The sequence below is a fragment of the Neomonachus schauinslandi genome, chromosome 15 (assembly GCF_002201575.2).
Source record: "Neomonachus schauinslandi chromosome 15, ASM220157v2, whole genome shotgun sequence".
In the NCBI taxonomy this organism is placed as follows: Eukaryota; Metazoa; Chordata; class Mammalia; order Carnivora; family Phocidae; genus Neomonachus; species Neomonachus schauinslandi.
The window spans coordinates 53997920-54023716 of NC_058417.1; the positions used below are offsets into that span (position 1 = coordinate 53997920).

Here is a 25797-nt window from a genome sequence, read left to right on the forward strand (position 1 = left end):
GGCTTCTGTCCTTTAAGGGGGGGGAGGGAGGGAGGGGATGAGAACCAAGCAAGCCATGCTCTGGGTCTAGACCAGAGTTTCCAAAGTGCGGCCTATGGCTTCTTTCAGAAGCACCAGGCCTGTCTGTCTGTCCTTAACCACTATCTCGCAGCACCTGAGGGCGGGGGCATCCACACTGTGAACAAGCCCCCCAGGGATCCTGACGAGCTGCTGCGTGTGCGCAATCACGACTCCTGGGGCCCAGCAAGACCCACATGCACCCCCAAGGAGCTAGGCGAGTCGGAAAATAGGACACAGGAGTCCTAACACCTGACATGGCTTTTAGGTTTTTATTTTAAGTAAGGCGGGGTGGGGGGGGGGAGAAAAGAGAAAAGATACAGAGTGAAGAATTCATTTTATGTTTATTATTCACAGTTAATCACTACCTACCAAATGCTATCCGCAGAGTTAAAGGATTAAGTACATAGGTCTTTTTATTTAAACACTGATTTTTTTTTTTTAAATATATACACACAAAACTTAGTTTAGCAAGGCTTCATGATATACACCAATTCCAAAATAAAACAATCAAATGGTCCAGGTGTAGAATGCCGGAGATTCCTTTTATCATCACCGAGGAAAGAAGCTACCAGAAAGGGAGCGAGGGGGTGGGTGCTCTGTCCAGAAGAGCAGCTGCCTCCGGGGCCTCTGAGTACTCCAGGCTGAGTCCGGCTCCATAACCAGAGTCCAAGGGAGACTCCAACCGACCACTTCAGAACCCAAAGGCCATCACCAACTCCCGGGCAGCCCCGTGTTTGTTGCGGGCAGGGGATCGGGTGGAGAAAGTTCACAGGCACATCACTACGAGGGACAAGCAGCTGACAAGGCGGACAGAGAGAGCTCTGCAATGCCCTCGGCCTTCCTATATTTCCCACTCATCCTTCCCCAACTGTCCCTGCTTCACTGAGACATTTCCTTGGGGGGAAGGGCGGAGCGGCTATAGACATGGCCCACTGGGAACGGAGACACAAAAACCCAGCTGCTTCTCGAACGTTGCCCTAGTGCTCACCTGGGCAGGTCAGGCAGGGGACACAGCAGATGAAAGCCTTGAACAGATACCTCTGATTTTCAGAGCAAGAAAAACGAAAGCTCCCATTTTCCACCCCGGTGTGGGAACACAGTATACAACCTGATACAGCCACAGAGCAACAGCTGAAGTTCCTCGGGCTTTCCTGTGTTTGAAACCTGCTGGCTCCAGGGTGTTTTCTCTAGAGGGCTCTGGAGCTGAGGAGGGGCAGACAACAGCCAGGATCGCAAGGTCAAGGACTCTGACCCCCCACCCCCAGCCAGATCCAGTCCGAGGTGGGAAGAGCTGGACAGTCTCCTCCTTCCCCAGCAGCTGGCAGCACTGCTCCCCTGGGGCAGCCATGGGGGACTCCAGAGGGCTGACAAATATTAAAGCTGAACCTTAAAGACTCGTGGCTGAGAACAGGCAGAATGGCCACACCCTCCACCTGAGCTTTCTCTGCGGCTCTACCCCACTCTCCCCTCCCCCCAGGGGAGGACTATTTACACAGAGTAGGAGACAAATTGGCTAAAAAAGCTCTGGACTGTCTTTAACTTATTTTAAAACAAATAAAAAAACACCACTCATAAGCAACTCTTGAAATAAGGAAAAAGGCACTATGAAAAATCAACATGCTCAATAATACCATTTGGAAGGGAAAACAATGTAGAAAAGAGACAAAGGTTTTTAGCTTGACTTTTCTCAGGAAGCCATGAGGGTTAACAGTCCTTCCTTTTGTCCCCGCTCCATTTTCAACTTTGTCACAAGACGCTGGCGGCCGGGGGCTGCCCCCGTTTGGCAGAAGCTGACCAGCAAGGGCTGCCGGCCGCCTGCCCTCTCCTCTGTGTGTGCATGAGGAACACGGCCATGGCTGTCCTTCCTGCAGTCACTCCGACTACAACAGACATTTTGCATAGAGAAAATACCAGCCCGCTTGGTTTCTTTTCTTTTATTATCGGCATCAGCTAGGACTATATGTAGTATTAGACGTCATGCACTGATGGACAGAAGAGGAAAAGGATGAAAAAGAGGACAAAGGAGAAACAGGAGCAGCGGTGAAAATCTGTAATAAAAACTCTTTTCTTAATTTATAGGTAAGTTTTGGCATTTTTATATCCAACGCCCCCTCCCCCCCCCAAAGTTCCAACCAAAGTGAGAGGGTCACCAGGTGACCCAGCCAGGTGTTCTGAGCTCCCTCACGGGCTACTGTTAAGGCAGCTCGTGGGTTTAATTCTTTTGTATGTGTTTTAAATTTTTCACTTTCTTTAAATAATCTCTTCTTAATTCTTAGACGTTCCGGTTCACAGGGGTGACGTAATTGCGGGGAAACATGCCGGTCTGCCCGTGGCAGGCCCCTTTCCACCAGTTGGGGTCTGAGTTATCCATGACGTGGATAAAGTCTCCCCGACGGAATCCCAGCTCTCCATCCTCCTGGGGATCAAAGTCAAAGAGGGCCTGGACGTACGTCGGTTGCTGCAGAAGAGGGGCAGGGAGAGAACACCCGCTGGGTCTCTGCTCATGGCCAGCCCCCTGACGGGCAGGACTAGTCACAAGGGCGCGACAGACGTGTGCCGACTCCTACATGTTTCCCGAGACAACCTTCCATTTCTGCCCCCCACTCGTTTATCCTTCCAGGTTCTAGGTCTACTCTATGTGGGAGCAGGGTAGTACGTTCACCAGGGCTCACAACAGGCTAGAACGTGCGAGGGCACATCCCGCCATGGCGGCCGGGGCGCCACACCACGGAAGCAAGTGCTGCTTGTCAGGAAAGGAACTCAGGAAACAGCAGTCAGGCTCCGGTTTACAACCCTAAGCTTTGAAAAGGCTTCAGTTCCTTTTCAAGCAATCGGTTTCTTGCTTATAAAGTCCTTAAGGTTTTACAGAGTCAAAAGGTCAAGAGCTTGACTAAAATAAGGTGGAGCTCCCCCTAACACAGGCCTGGGGCTTTAGGCACAGGAAGACAGGAATGAGTGTGGACTCCACTCCCTCACAAGCAAGGTTTTCCTCCTTACTTGCTTCCAGGAATACAGTATCGGAGAGTGTCAAAGACCATTTTCCTTCAGAGACATAGGTGATAACTGGCAACAACCTGCCTCAGAAAGGCAGCCTTTGGGAAAGGCAGCACCATTTTGTTTCAAACTACACGTAATATTTTGAATAATGAGCACAGAAGCCCCAGAAGGAATCCTTTGAAAAGGTACGTATCTGCCTGAGGAGCTATTCTTAATTGCGAAAAACAATCCCGATCTCTCTTATGAGGCTTACCTGGGGCACCTGTTCTATGTCCCGGAGGAATATCTGCTGGTTTCTGGAGACAGATGTAGATCTGTGATAATCCACCAGCTCATTCAGAGAATTGAATTTCACCACCCAGAGGAAATACTTTCCAGCTCCATCTCGGAGCACCTTGAAGTGCTGCACATCATTTCCGAACCTGGGGAGGGCAGAGAACACACACGAGAACAGGTCAGGGGGCTCTGTCCCGGCTACCTGGGGGCCACGTGCCCATCAAATCAAGGAGGCGTCTTATGAGAACTAGTATTCTGGCAACACTTCTCACAGCCCGAGGGGCCCCAGACTGCAGCACAACACGACTCCCTGGCTGGAGTTAGGACACTGAGTGCCCGAGATCCCTCCAGTGGACTGATGATTACCAGTGACAACAGGAAGAATCCTTGTCAGAGAGGGAAACCCTGTCCATCAGGTTAATTCGGAAGATGTTTGTAAAATAATGTCCTAACCTATGGCGTGTCTCCACGTGCCCTGCACTGTACCAAATCAAACAGAGCCTTATTCAGGGAAGAGTGTGACTTCATTAACTTTCCAAGCAAAAACCAAAAATTCCAAACAAACAAAAACCCCATTAAAGCCTTACATGATACTTAAAGACTACAAGAGGTGGGAGAGGAAGGTGAGAGAGGAGGGACTAGAACATACTTTCAACAACTCCCCTGTAACTGGGAGGATAGATCATGTTTTCCATTCAGGGATTTTAGTTCTACTCATGGGCGAAAAGGTCTCAGAACGGAACGTTGTGGGCCAATAAATACAAGAGGCCAAGGTACCCAGTGCCCAGAGGTTTCTTGATCACCGGGTAACATGCCTCTCCGTACACTGGCCCGCATAAGCAGGAGTTCAACTGGGAGATGACCACCCCTGACCACAGTGCTATGTGGCTGCGTCACCAGCCCAGCAAGGCTCTGCCTGTCCTGCTCACTGCTGGGTCCTGAGCACGGACACCAGAGGCCAGCCCTCCAACGGCATTCTATGAAGATCTGTAAATGAAGGACACGGTCTCTCCTCTCCAGTCTTAAAGGGGGAAGGAAATGACAAACTTCTGAAAAACAACCCAGTAGGTGGCAGCACTGGGCTTCAAGTAGGAGATCCCAAGTATTCAGAACCGGTGTTGCTTTTTCATGAGAATCCGTGTGTGCAGTGAGGAAGGAGGGCACATTCAAGCCACACTTCTGGCTCCACAGAAGCCCACTCCCATGGGTGCGATGCGGATGGTTTCCATAAGGTGTACAGGGTCCCAGACAGTGACCTGTTAACTGCCACGGTGTTTTCCATTACTGACTCACATCTCCAAACTAGAGAAACCTTTTAGAGACTGTGGATTCTTGAACCTCCTTTGAGAAGGTGTTTGTGTTGTTAAAGGCGGTAATGACATCTGTTTCAAATTTTATTTCTGAAACAATAAATGCGGGACTCTTTAAAGTTTTTATTTGATAAAACGGAATGGTCTGGGAGCTTGCCAGCAGCTACCACATGAGCGTGCGCAGTGACTGGTAGTAATCCAGGCCTCCCCACTGCACGCCACCCGCCGCGGTGGCTTTGGCCATCGCTCAATTAACCTGTGAGTAACTGCTTGTACTCCTCGTTCTAGACTGTTTTCTACTCAGGTCAGTATAAAATGTAAGGAAAACAGATGATGAAACACAAGTTATCAAAGAAGCATGAAGAACTGCATCTCAAGATGCTCTTCCTCAGACCCTCACTCACATGTGTTTAACCGAGTGCATCAGAAAGCCGCTTGTTGGGGGGTGGGGGTGGGGAGGTAACCTCTGTAACCTGCCACGCAGTTTTGCTGTGAGCCTACAACTGCTATAAAAAATGAAGTCTATTAAAAAAAAAAGTCCTTGTTAGAAGATAGTAATTAGATCCAGTTTGACTTTTTCATGCTGGGACTAAAAAACTCACTCATACCGGACACATATCTGCAACGTTGTGAACATGGCCTGAAACCACCTCCCATACCTTCACTGAGAAAAAGAACACAAAAATTAAGCTTAAATCTACATTTCAAAAAACGTATACTGGTCCTACAATGAAACAAGATATTCAATTAATTTTGAAAACTGAAAAATCTTTACATTGTGTGTAAATGGCAAATAAACTATCTTAGGGTCTTCATTTAAAAATAATCAATGGGGCGCCTGGGTGGCTCAGTTGGTTAAGCGACTGCCTTCGGCTCAGGTCATGATCCTGGAGTCCCGGGATCGAGTCCCGCATCGGGCTCCAGTCCCGCATCGGGCTCCCTGCTCAGCAGGGAGTCTGCTTCTCCCTCTGACTCTCCCCCCTCTCATGTGCTCTCTCTCTCTCGTTCTCTCTGTCTCAAAAAAAAAAAAAAAAAAAAAAAAAAAATTTTTAAAAATAATCAATGTAATCTATAATAACACTGATCTGAGTTCCCCGCCTTCAACTTTTTATTTAAATTCTAGTTAGTTAACATATAGCATAATATTAGTTTCAGGAGCAGAATTTCGTGATTCCTCACTTACATATAACACCCAGTGATCTGAGTTTTTAACCTAATCATGCTGTCATATAAATGATGGAGTGCTTTCTAAGATTCCCAGGGGAGGGGTTCCTGTGGTAATATATTAACTAGAAAGGACTGAGTCAAAACACATATGGAAATGACAATTTGATTAAAAATCCTTATTTCACAGATGAGAAGTGATTTGCTTGAAATCCTCAAAGTTCCAACTTATGTTCTCCACAATTCCGAGGGTGGTCAAACTCCCTGCCTTCCCCATTCCCTGCTTACCAGCTCTTCTTCACATTTTCTCACTGGGGAAAGCAAAGCACCCCCAAACCCTTGTGGTAACCATTTAAAGTTAAATTAAGAGGCCTAGGATGGTGTTGGGAGGATTTAAGCTAGACATCTGGTAAAGGTGCACAAAGTGGCTGACAGGGTGACCAGTCACGTCCACAGGGCGCGCGAAAGGGATCCCACCGAGGGCAAACAAGGAAAAAGCTGTGTGAGCACAAGGCACAGAGGAGGGGTGGGGAATAGGGAAAACAGGCCGCTACTCACCAGCTGAAGACTGTTACCATGCGGGAATCTAAACTCAGTACTGGTAGAACTGATTTTGAAGAGGAGCCAGAAATGACTATTTTAATGTAAAATATTCTGCTTTGGTAAAATACTGTTTAGGCTAAACCTCTACCAGATGGCAACCTTTGGTGTGTGCAGCCAGACAGCTTGCCTGTGGCTTCACAATTCCGACCAGCAGGGAGAGGCCCCGGGGACCAGGGCGGGAAGTACTTACTTGACGGACAGGGAGAAGTCCCCCGGGGCACTCTCACTCTCTCGGATAAGAAACGCCCCGTCATGCCGCTGTTTGCTAAGCATTTCTTCTGCCTTGGCTCTGGGGATTTTGCCAAAAAACCACCTAAGGAAGGAAGACAAGCCAGTCAACATCTGCTTCCCCACACAGAGACGGGATATCCAGCCTCCGAAATGTGAGTAACAGAACACTCCTTGCCAAAGGAAGGGGCCTCCCTCTTTACCCTCCAGTGTCAACATGCCCCACAGAGCCGTTCAGTCAGCTTCTCCCTTGAGACTCCGACCATCTCCCTTCAAGTGACTTTCCCCTACCCCACTCTCCAGAAAGTGACACATAAGGCACGATCGTGGGCCACTCTTCCTAAAGAGGAAGACACTTAAAGGTGGGCCTCCTGGGCCAAAGCCCACCGGGCTCCCTACTGACTCAGGGCCCTGGGGGAAAACCAAGGTCTATCAATATGAAGCACCGGAAGAACCACGTAAGGAGACAGGCCTTGTCTCCCAGCCACTGACAAGGTTGAAGCTTGGCTACAGGGGGATTAAGGGCAATGGAGGTAGGAAACTGGAAGGCCCAGAAACTGGAGCCAGGGCTACTACTTGTAACAGCCCAGGTTGAAGAGGTGCAGGCTCTGCGAGAGCAGCTGCTACCACCACAAAGGCAGTCACTCCTCTCAGAGGCCTCTCCTGCCATCGCTGCTCAGAGTCCGCTTCCAGGAGCCGGCAGGAACATCCTAATTTATCCTATGCAGAGGCAACTAGTTGCAAGATTCAGTTTTTCATTTGGGATATGTTATGGAGTCTTCTGCTCCCAATGCTAATTCACCTTGGCCACAAGAAAAAGTGGGTGAATTCACACAAAACTATGAGTGCAAGTGGCCTGAGGAGGAGGAAGGGGAGGGGGAGGAGGTGGGGGAGAGGAAGGAGCAGGAGCGGTGAAAAAAGCTTCAAGTCATAGCTGCCTATTTCACATGAAAACCATTACTCATTAGGATGGGTCAATTGTGAAAACAATATTCTCTTTTCAAATCTGTCTTTAAGTGTTATTATTTTAAAAAAGCAATGATATTACTTATAGCTAATAAGACCTATCTGGGGCGCCTGGGTGGCTCGGTTAAGTGTCTGCCTTCGGCTCAGGTCAAGATCCCAGGGTCCTAAGATCGAGCCCTACATTGGGCTCCCTGCTCAGAAGAAGAGTCTGCTTTTCCCTGTCCCTACACCCCCCTCTTGTGCTCTCTCTCTCTCATGAGCTCTGTCTCAAATAAAATCTTTTTTTTTTTTTTTAAGATTTTATTTATTTGACAGAGAGAGGCACAGCGAGAGAGGGAACACAAGGAGGGGGAGTGGGAGAGGGAGAAGCAGACTTCCTGCGGAGCAGGGAGCCTGATGCGGGGCTTGATCCCAGGACCCTGGGACCATGACCTGAGCCGAAGGCAGACGCTTAACGACTGAGCCACCCAGGTGCCCCATAAATAAAATCTTAAAAAAAAAAAAAAAAAGACCCATGTGCTTCATCAGACTCTTTACATGGTAACTAACATTCATTATATATGCAAACTGTAATAACAAAGGTACCAAACAGTCCATTAAAGTAATAAATCTAACTTACATATCTATTTTACAAGCAACTACATTGCAAGGAATCTCTAAAATAATAGACTTTACTAAAATTCAAACATGGGGCGCCTGGGTGGCTCAGTCAGTTAAGTGTCCACCTCTTGGTTTCAGCTCAGGTTGTGATCATGATCTCAGGGTCATGAGATTGAGCCCTAGAGTCTCTGCATCTGGCTATGTGCTCAGCAGGGAGTCTGCCCGCCCCCACCCTGCACATTCTCTTTCTGAATCAATCAATAAATCTTAAAAAAACCAAAAAAACACAAAAAAACAAAAAACCCCAAAACCCTCATACAGAAAGATGTGAGCTGCTAGGAAGATCCGATCAGAAGCTGCCATTAGGGCGCCTGGGTGGCTCAGATGGTTAAGCGTCTGCCTTCGGCTCAGGTCATGATCCCAGGGTCCTGGGATCGAGTCCCACATCGGGCTCTCCGCTCAGCGGGGAGCCTGCTTCTCCCTCTGACCCTCTCCCCTCTCATGCTGTTTCTCTCTCGCTCACTCTCTAAAAAATAAATAAAATCTTAAAAAAAAAAAAAAGCTGCCATTAATTAATCATTAAACATTCTTAAATCTACCTTGTTGTGTCTTTCTCACTCTGAGTACTATAATGCCAGGCTGCTGAATAGCTGCTAGGATCTAGCTTCTAGAAATAACCCAAGTGTAAGCCCTCCAGTACCTGGAAGTCAGGCCACACAAGAGAAATTACATATTAATACAACAGAATCATCTCCAACAATGAAAGGACAGCTGACTATACTAAGACCACTGAAATATTTTCTATTTTAAATCTCTAGTGCTTTCAAGTTTGTGATGCACTTGCAGGCAATAAGCATCGGTCTGGGGTGGGGTAAAGTCACCCAACAGCCACTCTCTTTTCCTCCCAAGTCCCCAAGATCTTCCCACCAAGCAGGTATTTTCCTTTCTTTTCCCCTGTTTTAAAAGAATGAATATGAATTAAAGAAATAGCCTAGATGTTCGTGAAGTAAAAATAAAGACTTCCCCTCAAGCTCCCCAGAGGCATCCAAGTGCTAGCAGCTCTGCTCGGATTTCAGGCCTTCCCATCTGATGCACACATACAGGTACGGCTGCATGTTTTCTAGCCCCCAGCTTGAGATGGACTCAATTTAATTCTCAGTGAAAAACAATAAACTGCAGTGAAATAAAGTACTCTAAATTGGAATTTTTACAAAGTAAACATACCCATTATAAGCACCCAGATTGAAAAATAGACAATTAGCTGGAGACCATTTTATTAAATAAAGACTTCTTTTATATCTGTTTCCATTTTTATTAAATTCTGTCCCTCTTTTTCTCGAGGTTGTCCCACAACATAAGGGATATTGCACCATATGAAGAATAGCTATCACTCTCCATTAAGATATTTAAACAGTGATATTTAGGTGTAACTACATGGCTACAGTCAAAATTTTTAACATCTTTAGCAAAGGAGAAAGCTAACCAGAGGAGGTGGCTCATTTTCCAATTTAATTCTTCACTACATTCCATAGGCTTCCATCTATATGCACTCAGTGTGAAAAGCACATATATGGACCCACCCCCAGTACGCACAATAATCTGTGTTGCAACACTAGCCGATAATCGCTTCCTAGTCTGTGTTTAACTTGTTACCTCAAAAGCCGTATTAGGTCATACTCCGCTGGAGACTTTCCTCTTCCTAACAAAAACTGAAGGTGGGGGGAGAGGAAGGAGAGAGGGGAGAGGGAAGGGGGGCTTGGTGCTCTGTGCTCTCCCACCGCTATGGGAGGGACACAGACCCTGTACTTATGGATGTCCAGTCACAGAGCAGTCCCGGAACACGACGTGTGCCCGCAAGGCCAACCACTCTGCAGGCCCATGGCCATGGTCTCTTCAGCAATATGGTTTCCTGTTTCAGAGCGTGCAGCGGGGGAGCACTCCCTGCCTTTCAGCTAGACTCTGCAAAAACCACCACCATGGAGGCTCTCCTGGATGCTTCCCAATCAATTATTATTCCAGAGTTCTTTAGAGTGAACCTTTAAAGAGGACGAGGCAGGACAAGGAGTCTTCCTCGAGGGCTAACCCAGCAATCAGGCAACTGGGGCAATAACCTGTGCTTTCTGAGGAAGGAGGCCTTTCCTGTCTTTTCTCAACAGTCGGATTCAAAAGGCCTATGTCATTTCAAACAATCCGAACGAAAACAAGGATATAGAGCCATAGGCATTTTATTTAATATAAAAATTACAGTGTGATGTTCTGCTGAATTCCCTTTTAGCCTGGAAATACGAAAATGAAAAGGAATTGAAGTTGATTTCCATTATCACTGGATCGAGTACAGAAACCAGCAAACTATGGCCCTCAGCCCAAATATGCCCAGTTTTTGTATGGCCCACAATCTAAGATATTTACTAATTTTTAAAGGGTTATTTTATTTATTTTTTAAAAAATATTTATTTATTTATTTGAGAAAGAGTGAGCAAGACAGAGAACATGAGCGGGGAGAAGAGCAGAGGGGAGAGGGAGAAGCAGACTCCCTGCTGAGCAGGGAGCCCAGCCTGGGGCTTGATCCCAGGACTCCAGGGTCATGACCCAAGCCGAAGGCAGCCACTTAATAGACTGAGCCACCCAGGTGCCCCTTAAAGGGTTATTTTAAAAAATTCAAAAGAATATGTGAAATGGGGTACCTGGGTGGCTCAGCTGGTTAAGCAACTGCTTTCGGCTCAGGTCATGATCCTGGAGTCCCTGGATCGAGTCCCGCATCGGGCTCCCTGCTCGGCAGGGAGTCTGCTTCTCCCTCTGACCCTCCCCCCTCTCATGTGCTCTCTCTCATTCTCGCTCTCTCAAATAAATAAATAAATCTTTAAAAAAAAAAAAACATAAAATAAAATAAAAACATTATTTGAAATAAGCAGATGCGTCTGACTCCTGGAAGACCAGTAGAGTCCAACTTACGGATGTGGTTTCATTTCTATGTAATTCTTGGGAATGAAGCCATCTTTCCCATTGAGTTCTGCCTTGTACCAGTTCTGATCACATTCTTCATTCAAAACCTAAAGAGAATTAAGACAAGGGGGGGAAAAAAATCAAATCATTTCCGTTTCACACTCTTAAAAAGGCAGCCACTAAGACAATTATGTTGCCATTTTCGTTTGTTTGTAAAAGGCATTATCTGAAGTATCATCAGTTACATGGATGCAAGACTTCACGTGACTTCAAACAACCAGCACATCAACTCTTACAGTTAAAATTAAAAAGTAAAAGAAATGGTCTCGGAAAACCAGGGTCTGACCCCTGAACATCTAGCACTAACCCATCAGTAGGAAAGCAGACAGGAGCATGGCAGGTGAAATGCACAGTTTGGGAGAGGAGATTTGGAAAAACAGCAAGCACTGATGCTGGAGAATGAAGGGACTAAATAAGCCTGCTCTCCGGAAGAGAGCTTCTAGACTTCTCCAGAGCTTCTCTGGCCCATCTTCAGGATCACAGGGATCCAGTCCCGGGTCAGCCACCGAACAGGTGTGTCAGGCTGCTGCTTGCATGCACCATCTGTCCACGTGTCCTCATACACAAAACATATTTTAATGAAAAAGCATGGCAAGTCCTACTCTACTCACCCTCAAGGCCATAATGTGTTTGAGTTAGGGAATGCTGGAAGCACAACCACTAGCCCAATTCAGGGGGAAGATACAGAGACCATAAAACTGTAACACTGCATTCTCCAGACTGAAAACATTCTCTACAAACGTGACACGACTACCCAAGGTTATGAGCTAGTGGATCACACACAGATTTACAGATCCCAGACTGCTCCTCATTACAGGAATGGGCTAGGCCAGGATGCCACAGAGCAGTACAAGGAGCAAAACAGGTTTGGTAGAAAAGCCACCTCTGAATTCTAGATTTCTAACAAAAGGCAGAGGGCAGAAGGCAGGGCGCCTGGGTGGCTCAGATGGTTAGGCGTCTGCCTTCGGCTCAGGTCATGATCCCACGGTCCTGGGATCGAGTCCCGCATCGGGCTCTCTGCTCCTTGGGAGCCTGCTTCTCCCTTTGCCTCTCTCTGTCTCTCATGAATAAATAAATAAAATCTAAAAAAAAAAAAAAAAAAAAAAAGGGGAGAAGGCATTTTATTATTTTTATTTTTTATTATTTCGGGAGGGGAGGGGCAGAGGGAGAAGGGAAGATAGAGAATTTTAAGCAGGCTCCAGGTCCAGTGCAGAGCCCAATGAGGGGCTCGATCTCACAACCCTGAGATCATGACCTGAGCTGAAATCAAGAGTCGGGACGCTCAACCAACTGAGCCACCCAGGTGCCCCGGGCAGAGGCATTTTAAAAATTGGTGACTTAAGAGAGGAAATAGAAATATGAGCCCAGGTGTGCCTGGGTGGCTCAGTCGTTAAGCGTCCACCTTTAGCTCAGGTCCTGATCCCGGGGTCCTGGGATCGAGCCCTGCATCGGGCTCCCCGCTCTGCGGAAAGCCTGCTTCTCCCTCTCCCACTCCCCCTGCTTGTGATCCCTCTCTCGCTGTGTCTCTGTCAAATAAATAAATAAAATCTTAAAAAAAAAAAAAGAAATATGGGCCCAACTCCAAAATGCTGAACACAAGGAAGTGGAGACGGACCAGCACAGTTGGCAGTTAATCTATACTATGCAACAAAGTTCTGCAAGAAAGCTGGTAAAAAAATTTTTTTTTTAAGTTTATTTATTTTTTTTTAGTAACCTCTACACCCAACATGGGGCTTGAACTCATGACCGAAAGATCAAGAATCACATGTTCTTCTCACTTAGCCAGCCAGGCGCCCCCAGGAAAGTTGGTAAAATTCTTTACAAAATGATTTATTCAAGATGCTGAATAAGGCTGTACTCATTACCAAATCAGAACTTGGACTGTTTCATCAGAGTGCATGTTGTGTAGGTACTGACGGTCCCTGACTTGCAAGGGTTCAACTTTTGATTCTTTGACTTTATGATGGTATAAAAGTAATAGGCATTCAGTAGAAACTGTACTTCAAATTTTGAATTTTGATAGTTCCCTGGGCTAGCAATACACTGTCCTATTCTCTCTCATGATGTCGGGCAGCTGAAGCTCCCAGTCAGCCACGTAATCGTGTGGGTCCATAACTAATGCACTGACTGCCATCCTGCCCCCACACAGCCACTCTGGTTTTCACTTAAAGTACAGTAAGCAATAAATTATGTGAGACAGTCTATACTTTATTTATGAAATAGGCTTTGTGTAAAGATGATTTTGCCTAAGTGGAGGTTACTTTAAGTGTGAACATTTAAGGTAGACTAGGTTAAGCTATGGTGTTTCATAGGTTAGGGGTATATTAAAGGCATTTTCTTTATTTTTTTTTAAGATTTTATTTATTTACTTATTTGGGGGGTAAGGGAGAGGCAGAGAATCCCAAGCAGACTCCATGCTCCAATGTGGGGGCCTGATCCCACAATTCCGAGATCATAGCCCAAGCTGAAACCAAGAGTTGGACACTCAACCGACTGAGCCACCCAGGCACTCTTAAATGCATTTTCGGATTGTGATGGTCTTAAGTTGAAAATGGTTCACATTGGCTAAAGTGGCAAATCCTGCAAGAGCTAAAAAAAGGGGAGGGGGGGGGGGGGGGGGGGGGGGGGAAGCTACGGGTAAATCCCAGCAGCCTCAGCAATGAAAACTTTTCATTAGTTTTTCCCTTTAAAAAAAAAATCATTATATTTTATTAACTCCTGCAATGATACAACCAATATATGTATCACCTGAGATGCACTGACCTCAGAAGGGAGCCCATTGCTGTACAGTGTCACAGAAGACTCAACAGCATGAGAGCAAAGGAGAGATTTTAAAAGTTGCTTAAGGACAGTACTCTCTTATCTACCAAAAAGAAGGGCTTAGGGGTGGCTCAGTCAAGTCGTTAAGCGTCTGCCTTCGGCTCAGGTCATGATCCCAGGGTCCTGGGATCGAGCCCCGCATCGGGCTCCCTGCTCCGCGGGAGGCCTGCTTCTCCCTCTCCCACTCCCCCACTGCTGTGTTCCCTCTCTGGTTGTGTGTCTCTGTCAAATAAATAAGTAAAATCTTAAAAAAAATAAAAAATAAAGAAATAAAATCTTTAAAAAAGTTAGAAATATTTCAGTCAAGAGAACATAGTAATATTCTGGTCCAGTTCACACATAAGAAAATCACACCAGGGCCTCCTCATACATCTTGGGTACAAACTTCACACCCCCAAAAATACATAGGAAAGCAGAAAACAACACGGTAAGACTCCAGAAACCCCCAGAATGATAGCTTACCATAACTATTCTATGGAAAAAAAATTTCCAGAAATAAAACTTTCTTTAACCTTGTGATTCTCCTATTCTAATATTATGTGATTTTGATAACAGTATTCACTGCTGCCCTCACCCCCAGTCTGAGACTATTCTTAAAGCAATGTAAATTTCCATTTATACCAATACGAAGTTCAAAGCTTTCCAGTTAAGAAAAAAAAAAAAAGGTCAAAGACTTAGGTCTCAGGCCCCTTAGATCTGGATTCAAGGGGCTGAACACATGAGTTCAAATTCCAATCTTACCAGTGAACTATGTGACCTTGGACAAATGACTGTTGTCTAAATTCTGGTTTCCCCACCTAGAAAGTGGTGGTAACACCTACACCTCCCAGGGTTACTGAGGTGATTGAGTAAGAAAACGTGATAAGCAGTGTAGCAATCAGGACAGAGCTACATTCCAGCTGTCTTAGTGGACAAATTTACTTCACAACATTTACTCTGCCTTACACATGTGCAGTATTAGATCTAACAAAAAGTGGCAATCCTGGGAGGACTAAATATTACCTTCACTAAATCTGGTATCTTTAATGTAATGCTGTTCATGGGCACCAACGGCATACATATTAAGAGGACTGGGATTCTTGTTTTATTCTGAAAACACACCAGTAGGAGACTCTGGCTTACTTCAAGGAAGATTTTTTTTTTTTTAAAGATTTTATTTATTTATTTGACAGAGACACAGCGAGACAGGGAACACAAGCAGGGGAGTAGGAGATGGAGAAGCAGGCTCCCCGCTGAGCAGGGAGCCCGATGCGGGGCTCGATCCCAGGACCCTGGGATCATGACCTGAGCCGAAGGCAGACGCTAAATGACTGAGCCACCCAGGCGCCCATCAAGAAAGATTTTAAATGCACAGTTCAAGGATCACAATAGCTAATTCCTCTCCCTGTCTCTTCTACACAGATACTGGGAGATAAGAACTATACTTGATTTTCTACACAAATTATGGAAAAAGGTATATATATATATATATATTTTAAGATTTTATTTATTTGTCAGAGAGAGAGAGAGAGACAGCACAAGCAGAGGGAGAAAGCAGGCTCCCTGCTGAGGGACCCAGGCGTCCCCAAAAAGGCTATCTTTTAGGAAAATGGCAGGTAAGTATTTTGTTTATAAACTGCTAGTTTGTTTAGATTGTAATGTGAATTATGGGGCTATTCTCTTGTAATGAACATATTCAGTTATCTGTAAATAAACAAACAAAAGAAATCATGATTTTTTTTTTTTTAAGAGCAGGGGTGGGGTTAAGGAACAGAGGGAGAGGGAGGGCGAGAATCCCAAGCAGGTTCCGTGCCCGGTGCAGAGCCTGACACGGGGCTTGATCTCACAACACCGAGATCATGACATGAACCAAAATCAAGAGTGGTCGTCGTTTAACCCACTGAGCCACCCAGGCGCCCCAGAAATCATGATTTTTAAAAAATAAGTATGGGGGTGCTGGGTGCCTCAGTTGGTTAAGCATCTACTTCAGCGCAGGTCATGATCCTGGGGTCCTGGGATCCAATGCTCAGCAGGGAGTCTGTTTCTCCCTCTCTCCCTCTCCCTCCTTGCGCTCTCTCTCAAATAAAAACAAAACAAGAGGGGCAGTGGGTGGCTCAGTCAGTTAAGCAGCTCCCTGTTCAGCAGGGAGTCTGCTTGTCCCTCTTCCTTTGCTCCTCCCCCCTTGGCTCATGCTCTTTCTCACTCACTCACTCTCTCAAATAAATAAATAAAATCTTAATAAAATAAGAAATGTCAACTGGGATGTTGGTATAAAGAAATAAATAAAAATAAAAATAAGTATGCAGTACAGTTATGGAGCAGTACGCCAATCCAAAATTTTATCAATTTGTAAAGCGCTTGTGTAAGGGCACTCACATGTAAAAGACAGGAACAATGACGTATTTAGGCTCTTACACAAACCACCCCCCCTCAAATGCCACTGATATGAGGTCCCTGCATTAAAGAAATTCAACATAAGCCAGTGAGCTTCTCCTGCTCTTCAAGGTCAATCAATCCCACAGTAACGATAATGAAATACTGCCATGACCTGTAGACAGATTAAGAATCTGGTGATCCTACCATATTAACTGCAAGTTCTTAAAAAAAAAAGAGGGGGCGCCTGGGTGGCTCAGATGGTTGAGCGTCTGTCTTCGGCTCGGGTCGTGATCCCGGGGTCCCGGGATCGAGTCCCGCATCGGGCTCCCTGCTGGGCGGGGAGCCTGCTTCTCCTTCTGCCTCTGCCTCTCTCTCTGTCTGTCTCTCTGACTCTCATGAATAAATAAATAAAAAACATTAAAAAAAAAAAAAAAAAGGGAGAACGCACACTTTTTAAAGTCTTAAACCCCTAAAAAAAATGTGACAGGGACCTGGCTAGGGTAACTGCACTGGGACAGCCATTTAAAAATCCACTGTCTTCAGCTGCCTGTTACATATTTTATTGGAAACTATGAAACTATGAGAATGCTCCTCCACTTTAGACTCCCTGAGCATGGATTACTGACTCGGTCTCAGACTGCACTGATTCACTGCTGACACTTTAGATAAGTGCTTTACAATCACCACCTCCGTCTGTCACAGGTTTTGCTCAAAGTGAGAAACATCTTGGTTGTGCGGCTTGCTCTACTGTGTGCCAAATCATGAAAAACACCCACACTGTAGACAAGCTATTCTGATTTTAACGATGAGATGCCCAACTTAAAGGCAGTTTAATAATTGAGGTTCCTGGTCCCACAGAAACCTTCAATTGTTTACCCAAGCACACAGACAGCACAATTCTCAAAGTTCACGCCGCCTGGCTAAGTCTCCAGGCTGAAGGACTACAGCTCAGTCAAGACACTTGACAGGCAGTCGGCCCTTAGACACCAGAACACTGAGAAGAAATGAAATGCATTTATGAGGTTTTAAAACTCTCCCAATTTTAGCAGATTTATGAATTTGTGTGTGAACATCAAATTATACTGTGAACATCAAATTATAGTTCGGCCAACACCTACCTATCTATCTTCTCACCAGCTAGTTCTCTAAATGAACCCTTCAGTTCAGTCAAGCAAGTCAACTCACCAACTTCTAAACACACTAGACTTCCAAGTTTTCCCTCTGGTTGGATTGTCCTTTTCCTTATCTATTTGGTAAGCTCTCAAGATTCAGTTCGGGGCGGGGCGCTTGGGTGGCTCAGTCGTTAAGCATCTGCCTTCGACTCAGGTCATGATCCCAGGGTCCTGGGATCGAGCCCCACATCGGGCTCCCTGCTCTGCGGGAAGCCTGCTTCTCCCTCTCCCACTCCCCCTGCTTGTGTTCCTGCTCTCGCTATGTCTCTCTCTGTCAAATAAATAAATAAAATCTTTAAAAAAAAAAAAAAAGATTCAGTTCAGGGCTTACAAACCATCTTGGTCAACTTTTCTGTTTCACTTTTATAATATTTAATGGAGGATCATGGTCAAGAGTAACAATCCCTTAGGACATCTTGTCTACCACTATACTTTGTACTGTGTACTACTGGTGTGCTATGGTCCTCTCCTAAATTAAACTGCAAACACCGTGAGGCTGGCTCCATGCCCAATTCTTTTTTTTTTTTTTTTTAAAGATTTTATTTATTTATTTGAGAGAGAGAATGAGATAGAGCATGAAAGGGTCAGAGGGAGAAGCAGACTCCCCGCCGAGCAGGGAGCCCGATGCGGGACTCGATCCCAGGACTCCAGGATCATGACCCGAGCCGAAGGCAGTCGCTCAACCGACTGAGCCACCCAGGCGCCCATCCATGCCCAATTCTCATCTGTGGTCCCCACAGTTCTTAGAATGATATCTAGCATATTTTGAGGAATTGACTTGTATATGGGGGCCGTGTTCAAAGTAATGCATACTGTATCCCAGAGCTAGCTGGGTCCAAGAACAACGGCAGGAGCAGCACAGATTACACATCACCATCAGACTCCTTGATGAAAACCAGTAGCCTCTTAAACAGACCTTAGTGAAAGACGGACTGTCGTCAAAAGTTTATTTCCCCAAGGAAGGAGAGGCAAAGTAAAGTAACAGAATTAGGCAGTCAGTCTTGCTATAACATGAGCACCACTGCCCAAAGACTTCCATGTGGAGGATCTCAAAACGGGGTGTGCTAAATCCTTTCCACAGGACTACCTGCTTTTACTTTCCCCAAGATAAAAAGATACAAGGTGGGGAAAAGGGGATGGACAGGTAGGTAAGGGAAATTTCAGTATGAAATGGATAAAAGCAGGTGATGACTTGGGTGGATGAGGGAGAGAGGAGGGATAGCTCCTACCCTATCCATACTAATGGGCAGCAGGGGAGCACATCCTGGAAAGTGGAGATGCTTGGTTCAGTCTGCAAGTTTGACTTCTGACTGATTTTTACAGGGTATTATTTTATAGCTAAAAATTTTCCAGCAAAATTTTTACAAAAGACAGCCTGGAAGGGGCTCCTGACTTTGGCTCAGGTCATGATCTTGGGGTCCTGGGACTGAGCCCTTGCATCAAGCTCCACGCTCAGCGGGGAGTCTGTTTCTTCCTCTCCCATTGCCCTTCCCCCCAGCTTCTCTCTCTCTCAGGTAAATAAATAAAATCTAAAAGACAGCCTGGAAGACCTTGGACTTTTCTTGTTCTTTTAAATGATTTTTTAAAAAGATTTTATTTATTTGAGAGAGAGAACGTGAGTGGTGGTGGTGCAGGAGGAGCAGAGGGCCAAGCAGATTCTGCACTGAGCGCAGAGACCATGCAGAGGCCGATGAGGGGCTCAATCTTGAGACCACGACCTGGGCTGAAACCAGGAGTGGGACGTTCAACCGACTGGCCCCTAGATCTTGGGACTTTTCTATTCTTCCACTGAATGGCAGCTAGGTTGATGTAGACAGAAAAATGATTAGACACACACACACACTGATTATATTAAAAGCTGAGGACCACTAGTGCATTTGTTTTTAAATGTAAGACTTCCTTTATAATATTTATACGTGTAAAAAGATGAACAATTAAGAAGGCCAATCAAATTACAGATATTCCTCTTTCTCTGAGAAACAGTTAAGTAACTCAAAAACCAAATCAGATACTTTCATCAACCTCTAAAGGTTCAGCTGTCATTAAGAAAAGCTGCTCATGACATTTTAACAAAACAGGAAGGTAGTTCACACTTACGTGATATTACTCCATCCAGATAAATCTGGAGGCAGTGAAACCTAAATGCACAGGCAATACCCCAAAATAAACTCTTTCTACCAAAGGGGTACCAAGAGTTTCCATTCAAAACAACTGTCTTTTGTGTTTGTGACTCATGGAAGACATTACATTGGTGTAGCTGATTGCTCAAACAGAAGCGTAAAATGCTCTCAGAATGTCAGAATTATTACTGCAGGGGGTTGGGAGAGATGAGGGAGGGGAAGAGACAGAGATATCAGGGAGTTTCAAGAGAGAAAATTCGGTGCGTTTGCAAAATTCAGCAATCATACGATGGCTTGTACCAGGCAAGTACTATGTCACAAGAGTGCCAAGCCCTGAGCTATGTGATCCTCCCAAGGAGCTTAGAGTTTAGTAAATTGCTAGGTGCAACACAGGGAGATGGATGCCGGGAGAGGAGATAATAATGGGTACTATGATAAGTATCAACTCAACAGAACATATCTGGGTTCCAAACGCTGAAGAGAAAAAGACCTGAGTCCAAGACACAGGGGGGACACAGGAACACTTCCTGGATAAAGTGTGAACTAGGTTACACTCTTTGTCTGCATCTTTAGCTCTGCTCAGCCCATGCAGAACTGTGAGGGGAAGGAACATGGCACACTTCCCGACTTGCTATCAAACAAATGCTGGATGGGTTATTCTCTTGGCCACACTTGGCTGCCATTAACTAAATGACTGGTTAAGCTTCTTTAAGTTGAAAAGTAAAACTTTACTAACAGTATCAGAATTTCCCAAATGGAAGTGACCAAAATAATCTCTCACTTTAACAATATATATTTATAAAAGATACTGTCTTTGCCGTATTGTTTACTGACAACAGAAGGCTTTCAATCTTGGGTCAATTTCTACAACCCTCTCCTCCAAGAACCAAACAAAATAAAGAACAAGGAGAGGCCAGAGCACAGGAGTTACTATTTTCTAAGGATGGGAAACCCTGCTCCCATTCACCAATTCCACCCTCTGAGACCTATTTACTTCCTGCTGCTTCACCATAATAAATACAACAGGAGACAGGAACTCCCAACAACAACCCCCCCCCCGCCGTCCAAAAAATTCATGACAGTAGAGTTTATTAAATTTCACTTAAGGTCTTATTGATTCAAGATGGGAACCCGAGTCTATTGATTTATAGTCGTTCTGTGACCCGAGAGCCACCTAAGAAAACCTAACTGAAAGAAAAAACCAAAAACAACAAAACCTCACCACACCAGAAGACCAACGTCAGTCAGTGAGCTAATCACTGACAGCTGCATAAGGATCTAGGCCTCTGAAAAACTCAAGCCCAGAGGTCCTTACACCTAGGTTGTTAACATTGAGAACTAAAAAAGCTAGTTACAATGTGTTTCCACTTCCCCTGCGGTGAATCTAGCTCCAAATTAGGACAGTCTGCGATCACAAGAGAGAGGTACTGGATAGAGTGGTAAGTCCCCACTTCCTATTCATACCACAGTGGAGGCGAATGCAGGCAGTCAGGCAGGTAATTACAATACTAAGGTGAAAGTGTGGATTATCGTTAAGTATAGCGTGAGGGAACACAAAACACGGGACCTAACCTAGTCTAGGGTTAGGGGAGGCAGTCAGAGAGTGACCTTTGAGGGGAGATCCAGAGGGTCTCCTGTGGATGCTGTGGGCAGAAGGTTATCGTGTACAAATGGGGGAATGAAAAGTGGAGGCTAAGGATGACAATCAGAAGGCACGGAAGAGTGACACCCAGGTGTACATTTTCCACACGTTCTGCTGGCTGCACTGCACAAGTGCAGGGAACACACACTATAGCTGTGGGCACCGATGACAGGGTTTGCACGGGGAGGGGCAGTGCAGGAGAGGGAAGGATTCACATTCAAGACCTTTTTGGACATGGAATCCAAACTGCTTGGTAATGAGATGTGGCTCAGTGGTGTCTCTCCTCGCCACTGATTTTTTTCTGAAAAGCATTAAAAAAAAAACCTATGCCCTACTGGGCAACTTTCTCTCTTTTAAGGCCACCATGAATAAAAAGAATAATTTTACAAGGCAGATGGTACCCCTGTGTTGGTATCTTCCATCTGCCTCTCCAGATCTGGCTCACACCCTACTCTGTCCTGTGTGGACCCCATCAACAGGCTCCTTTACAGGATCTCTTGCTCTGGATGCTCTCCAATTCGGGGGTTTCTGTGGACAATCCTGGATCTTCAACTGTTGGTCTCAGCCCTCCTGACACAGTCCTTTTCTCCCCCAGGTTCTGGTAACTCCCCCTACTTCCTTTGCCTCGCTCTTCTTCAGGCCTCAAGATGGAAACCTGGTTCCTAGCTCTGGGCACTGCACCATCCCCTGTGGTTTTTCAGAGAAGCCCTGCCTACACCTTGTAAAGAGTCTCATTACTAAAGTCTCCTCAAATTAGCTGATTTAAGTGTGTCATGTATTTCCTACCAGGACCCTGACTGATGACTCTCAAAATCAGTTGTTATCTATCCTTTGGAACTCATTTAGACATTTCATGATATAAAGTGACATTTCTTATGGGGCAAGGAGAATGCAAGAAGTATCTGAATTCTACCAACTACTTGGGAGAAGAAAATTATAAAAGGGCCTTGCTTTATGAGGTCCACCTTTTTTTTTTTTTTAAGATTTTATTTATTTATTTGACAGAGAGAGACAGAGCAAGAGAGGGAACACAAGCAGGGGGAATGGGAAAAGGAGAAGCAGACTTCCTGCAGAGCAGGGAGCCCTGATGCGGGGCTCAATCCCAGGACCCTGGGATCATGACTCAAGGCGAAGGCAGATGCTTAACGACTGAGCCACCCAGGCACCCCGAGGTCCACCATTCTTAAGCAGCCATACGATTCCGTCTTGTTTATTATTCAAACAGTTCCAGGGAGCTGAGAAAGGGAGTGAAGGTATGAAAATCTAGAGCCCGTCATCTGGTCATTACTAGATGGTCATAATAATTGATAGTAGCTCTCCTCTTTGCCTTGCACTTTAGTGTTTACATGTCCGTTACACTGAAAATGTGATGCTAGGAAGCTACATTGGGAATAAGAAAGAAAAAAGACATGGTCCTTGCCCTCAGGAGCACTTATGAGCTAAGGGAGCTGTCTACATAAATCATGAGGGAATAAGTAAAACGTGGAATAAGGGAAATTGCTGATTGTGAGCTGAATATGGAAGCCACGGCTATTGGTTTCCAAATCAGCTGCATAGCTGATGTAGACAATTCAGTTCCTGTCTGGGAACTATAAAAGGGGCAACTTCAAAGAGTCCAGGAATAGAGCAAGAACCTAAAGGTAGAGCAACTCGGTATGTCAGAGGATACAGTGAGCAAACGAAGCTTCCCTTTTATGTTTGAACTGGGGGTCAATAAAAGAGGGAGCCACTGCTGTTTATCACGCTTCACCTGCGACCCTCTGCCAGGCTACAAGATGCCCTCCTGTGACGAAGCTGTCACGTGTTTAACTAGACACTGGACAGCTGGCTGCGGCTCCGTCAAGCAGAGTCACCTCTTAGAGGCAAGCACTCCGGCGATGCCACCGCACTGCAGGGAAATACTGCCTAACAGATAAAGCAGCTACTCTCTCCGCTACCTCCTCCACTCGGCCGAAGTGCCGCCAGAAGCCGAACAGTCCTAAAGCCCAGCAAGCTTCAGGGACAGGCCTTCATGCGGGCATTCTGGAATAACCAGATCAAGTGGGACCACTCAAGTATCACTCAGATACTTGACAGCCTGCCCTTCATCTCCCCTCCTTTCGGATGCTCATGTTGGCAAAGACGAAAACAAGTTAATACTCAGTGATAGTGGTGGGATGATACTGGTGGGACTCGAAAAAGGTACATGGTTTTATGACAAGGAATTTGGCCATACATATTCAAGATGTGAATTTTCATACCTATTAACCCAGTAATGCCATTCTTAGGGCTATCCTAACAAAATAATCAAAGATGTATATGAAGTTTCGGGGAGAAGACAGGAATGCAGCGGGTGCCCATTTTGAGTTAGACACTGGCCAAGGATACAATAAAGAATAAGATCCTTACTTGCAAGGAGCTGACAGTGGGGGAGGCAAGGGAATTAGAACTTCAGGTAGGGTAAATTATATGATGAAAAGTTCAGGGTGCATATCTTAGAGGGACCTAATCTAACCCTGTGCAGAGATGGGTGTCAAGGAAAGCGCCCCTGGGCAGTAACACTTGAACCGAAACCTAAGTATGAAGACACGAGTAAGAGTGAGGACAGAGATTCTAAGCAGAGGGAAGAGCATGAGCAGAGGTTCCTGGTGAACCTCTGAATCCCAGGGAGGATGTCCAAAGCGGAGGTGCTGGAGGCCAAGGAGAGAGAACTGGGCAGGCCTTCGGAGAGTAGAACGAGGATTCTGGGAGAACAGGCACTGAATCTGCTCTCTGAGATGACGACTCTGGCTTTCGTGGGGACCAAGCGGCAGCAGGAAGACTAGTTGGTTAAGAAGCTACTGTAGCAAGTCAGGCAGGAGGAGATGGAAATTTAGACTAGGGTAGGGGGATTTTGGTGGTTCTGAAAAGCTCTAAAATAAACATTTAAACACCCATACACATTAGTTTAAGAATCTAAATTTACTCCTCCACCTTGCAAAATCCCCCAACAGGGAACAAAGTACAGTAGAGGGTGAGACAGAAAACTTTGTGCCATATCATGGGCTTCTCATGGTGACATAATTTATTTTTAAAAAATATTTTATGTATTTATTTGTCAGAGAGAGAAAGTGGCAGGCGGAGGGAGAAGCAGGTTCCCCACCGAGCAGGGAGCCCGATGTGGGACTCGATCCCAGGCCCCTGGGATCATGACCTGAGCTGAAGGCTTAACCAACTAAGCCACCCAGGCGTCCCTCACAGTAACATAATTTAAAAGCTGGATAAAGTTTAAGTATTTTCCACCATAAAAAAAAAATCTATAAAAGGGGAAAGGGGATAATCCCTCAGTTATTTGAGAACACAGGTGATATTTTAATTGCTATACAATTAAAAATAGCTAGACAAAACTGACGTTACTTCCTCAGACAACAATTCAAACGGATAATGTGCAAACTTAGAATCCATGAAAATATTCAATTTTTTTTTTTAAGATTTTATTTAACAGAGAGAGAGAGCAGGAGAGCACAGGCAGGGGGAGCAGGAGAGGGAGAGGGAGAAGCAGGCTCCTCCTGAGCAAGGAGCTGGATGTGGGACTCGATCCCAGGACCTTGGGATCATGACCCGAGCTGAAGGCAGATACCCAACCGACTGAGCCATCCAGGTGCCCCAAAATATTCAATTTTAACTAGTATACCCTGACACATGTTTATTCACTTATTAAACTTTCTCTACTTCCAAAAGTGACATGAGGAAAATGGACACAAGAGCCCAGGACAGGACAACTTGTTCTCAGCACCTCTAGCAGAACTGAAGAGAAATACTGCCGCCGCTAACAGGCAGGCTAAACTGACTACCCCTCCCTTTACCGGGGGAGAGCAGGCCTCCCTCTCCAGTGATTACCCAGCTCTGGGCCTTCCTCAGGCAGCTGCACAGCCAGAAAGAGCAGGTTTGAGGGAGGGCTGGGGGTGGGGCTGCCAGGGAACAGCCACACGGCTGCTCGGCTGCTCGGGACCGTCAGAGATGACAAGCCCAGCCTTGCTCGCCTGTTCCTTTTCTCTCTCTGTAAGCACCTACACACTGTTCCATGTGGAAAATCAGCACTTTCGTCCCACGGAAATGTCACAACCTGCAGAGCAGAGGGACTCAGAAGACTAAATAACAGGATATATTAATGCGAATGATAGGTTTGTGTCAGACCCTCAATTCCAGACTACAAGAACAACTAACTTCCTGGTTGCAGGTGGCATTTAAAGTGGGAAACTTGGGTGCCACCCCAACCCCACCCCCGATTCTGGGGTAGCCACAGAACCAAGTGAGTACAGAACTAATCCATGCTGCCTGGAAATGCAAGAGGGAAGCAGGCATACAGGATTCCTTCCCTCCCTTGCCTGCAATATCGAGTAGTTTCCCCAAAAGATCAGACATACTGCGATCAGCTAAGATATGACTACTCTTTGCAGCTACTATTTGCAGCTATTGTTAGGCCTTTATAACCCCCCTCCGTGCAGTAAAAGGGTTTTAAT

General features: G+C 45.7%; 1 protein-coding gene across 2 annotated transcripts in view; it reads right to left on the reverse strand.

The window, feature by feature from the left end:
* Nucleotides 1–385: 385 nt before the first annotated feature.
* The window catches only part of GRB2 (growth factor receptor bound protein 2), a 71293-nt gene continuing 45881 nt past the window's right edge, over nt 386–25797 (reverse strand). For both annotated transcript variants that reach the window (XM_021681005.2, XM_044921625.1), the window contains 4 exons: nt 11157–11254; nt 6601–6723; nt 3311–3479; nt 386–2518 (listed from right to left, as the gene is read on the reverse strand). In XM_021681005.2, the coding sequence (XP_021536680.1) occupies nt 2333–2518; nt 3311–3479; nt 6601–6723; nt 11157–11254 (576 nt within the window). In that variant the 3' untranslated portion in view covers nt 386–2332. The remainder of the gene's footprint in view (nt 2519–3310; nt 3480–6600; nt 6724–11156; nt 11255–25797) is intronic.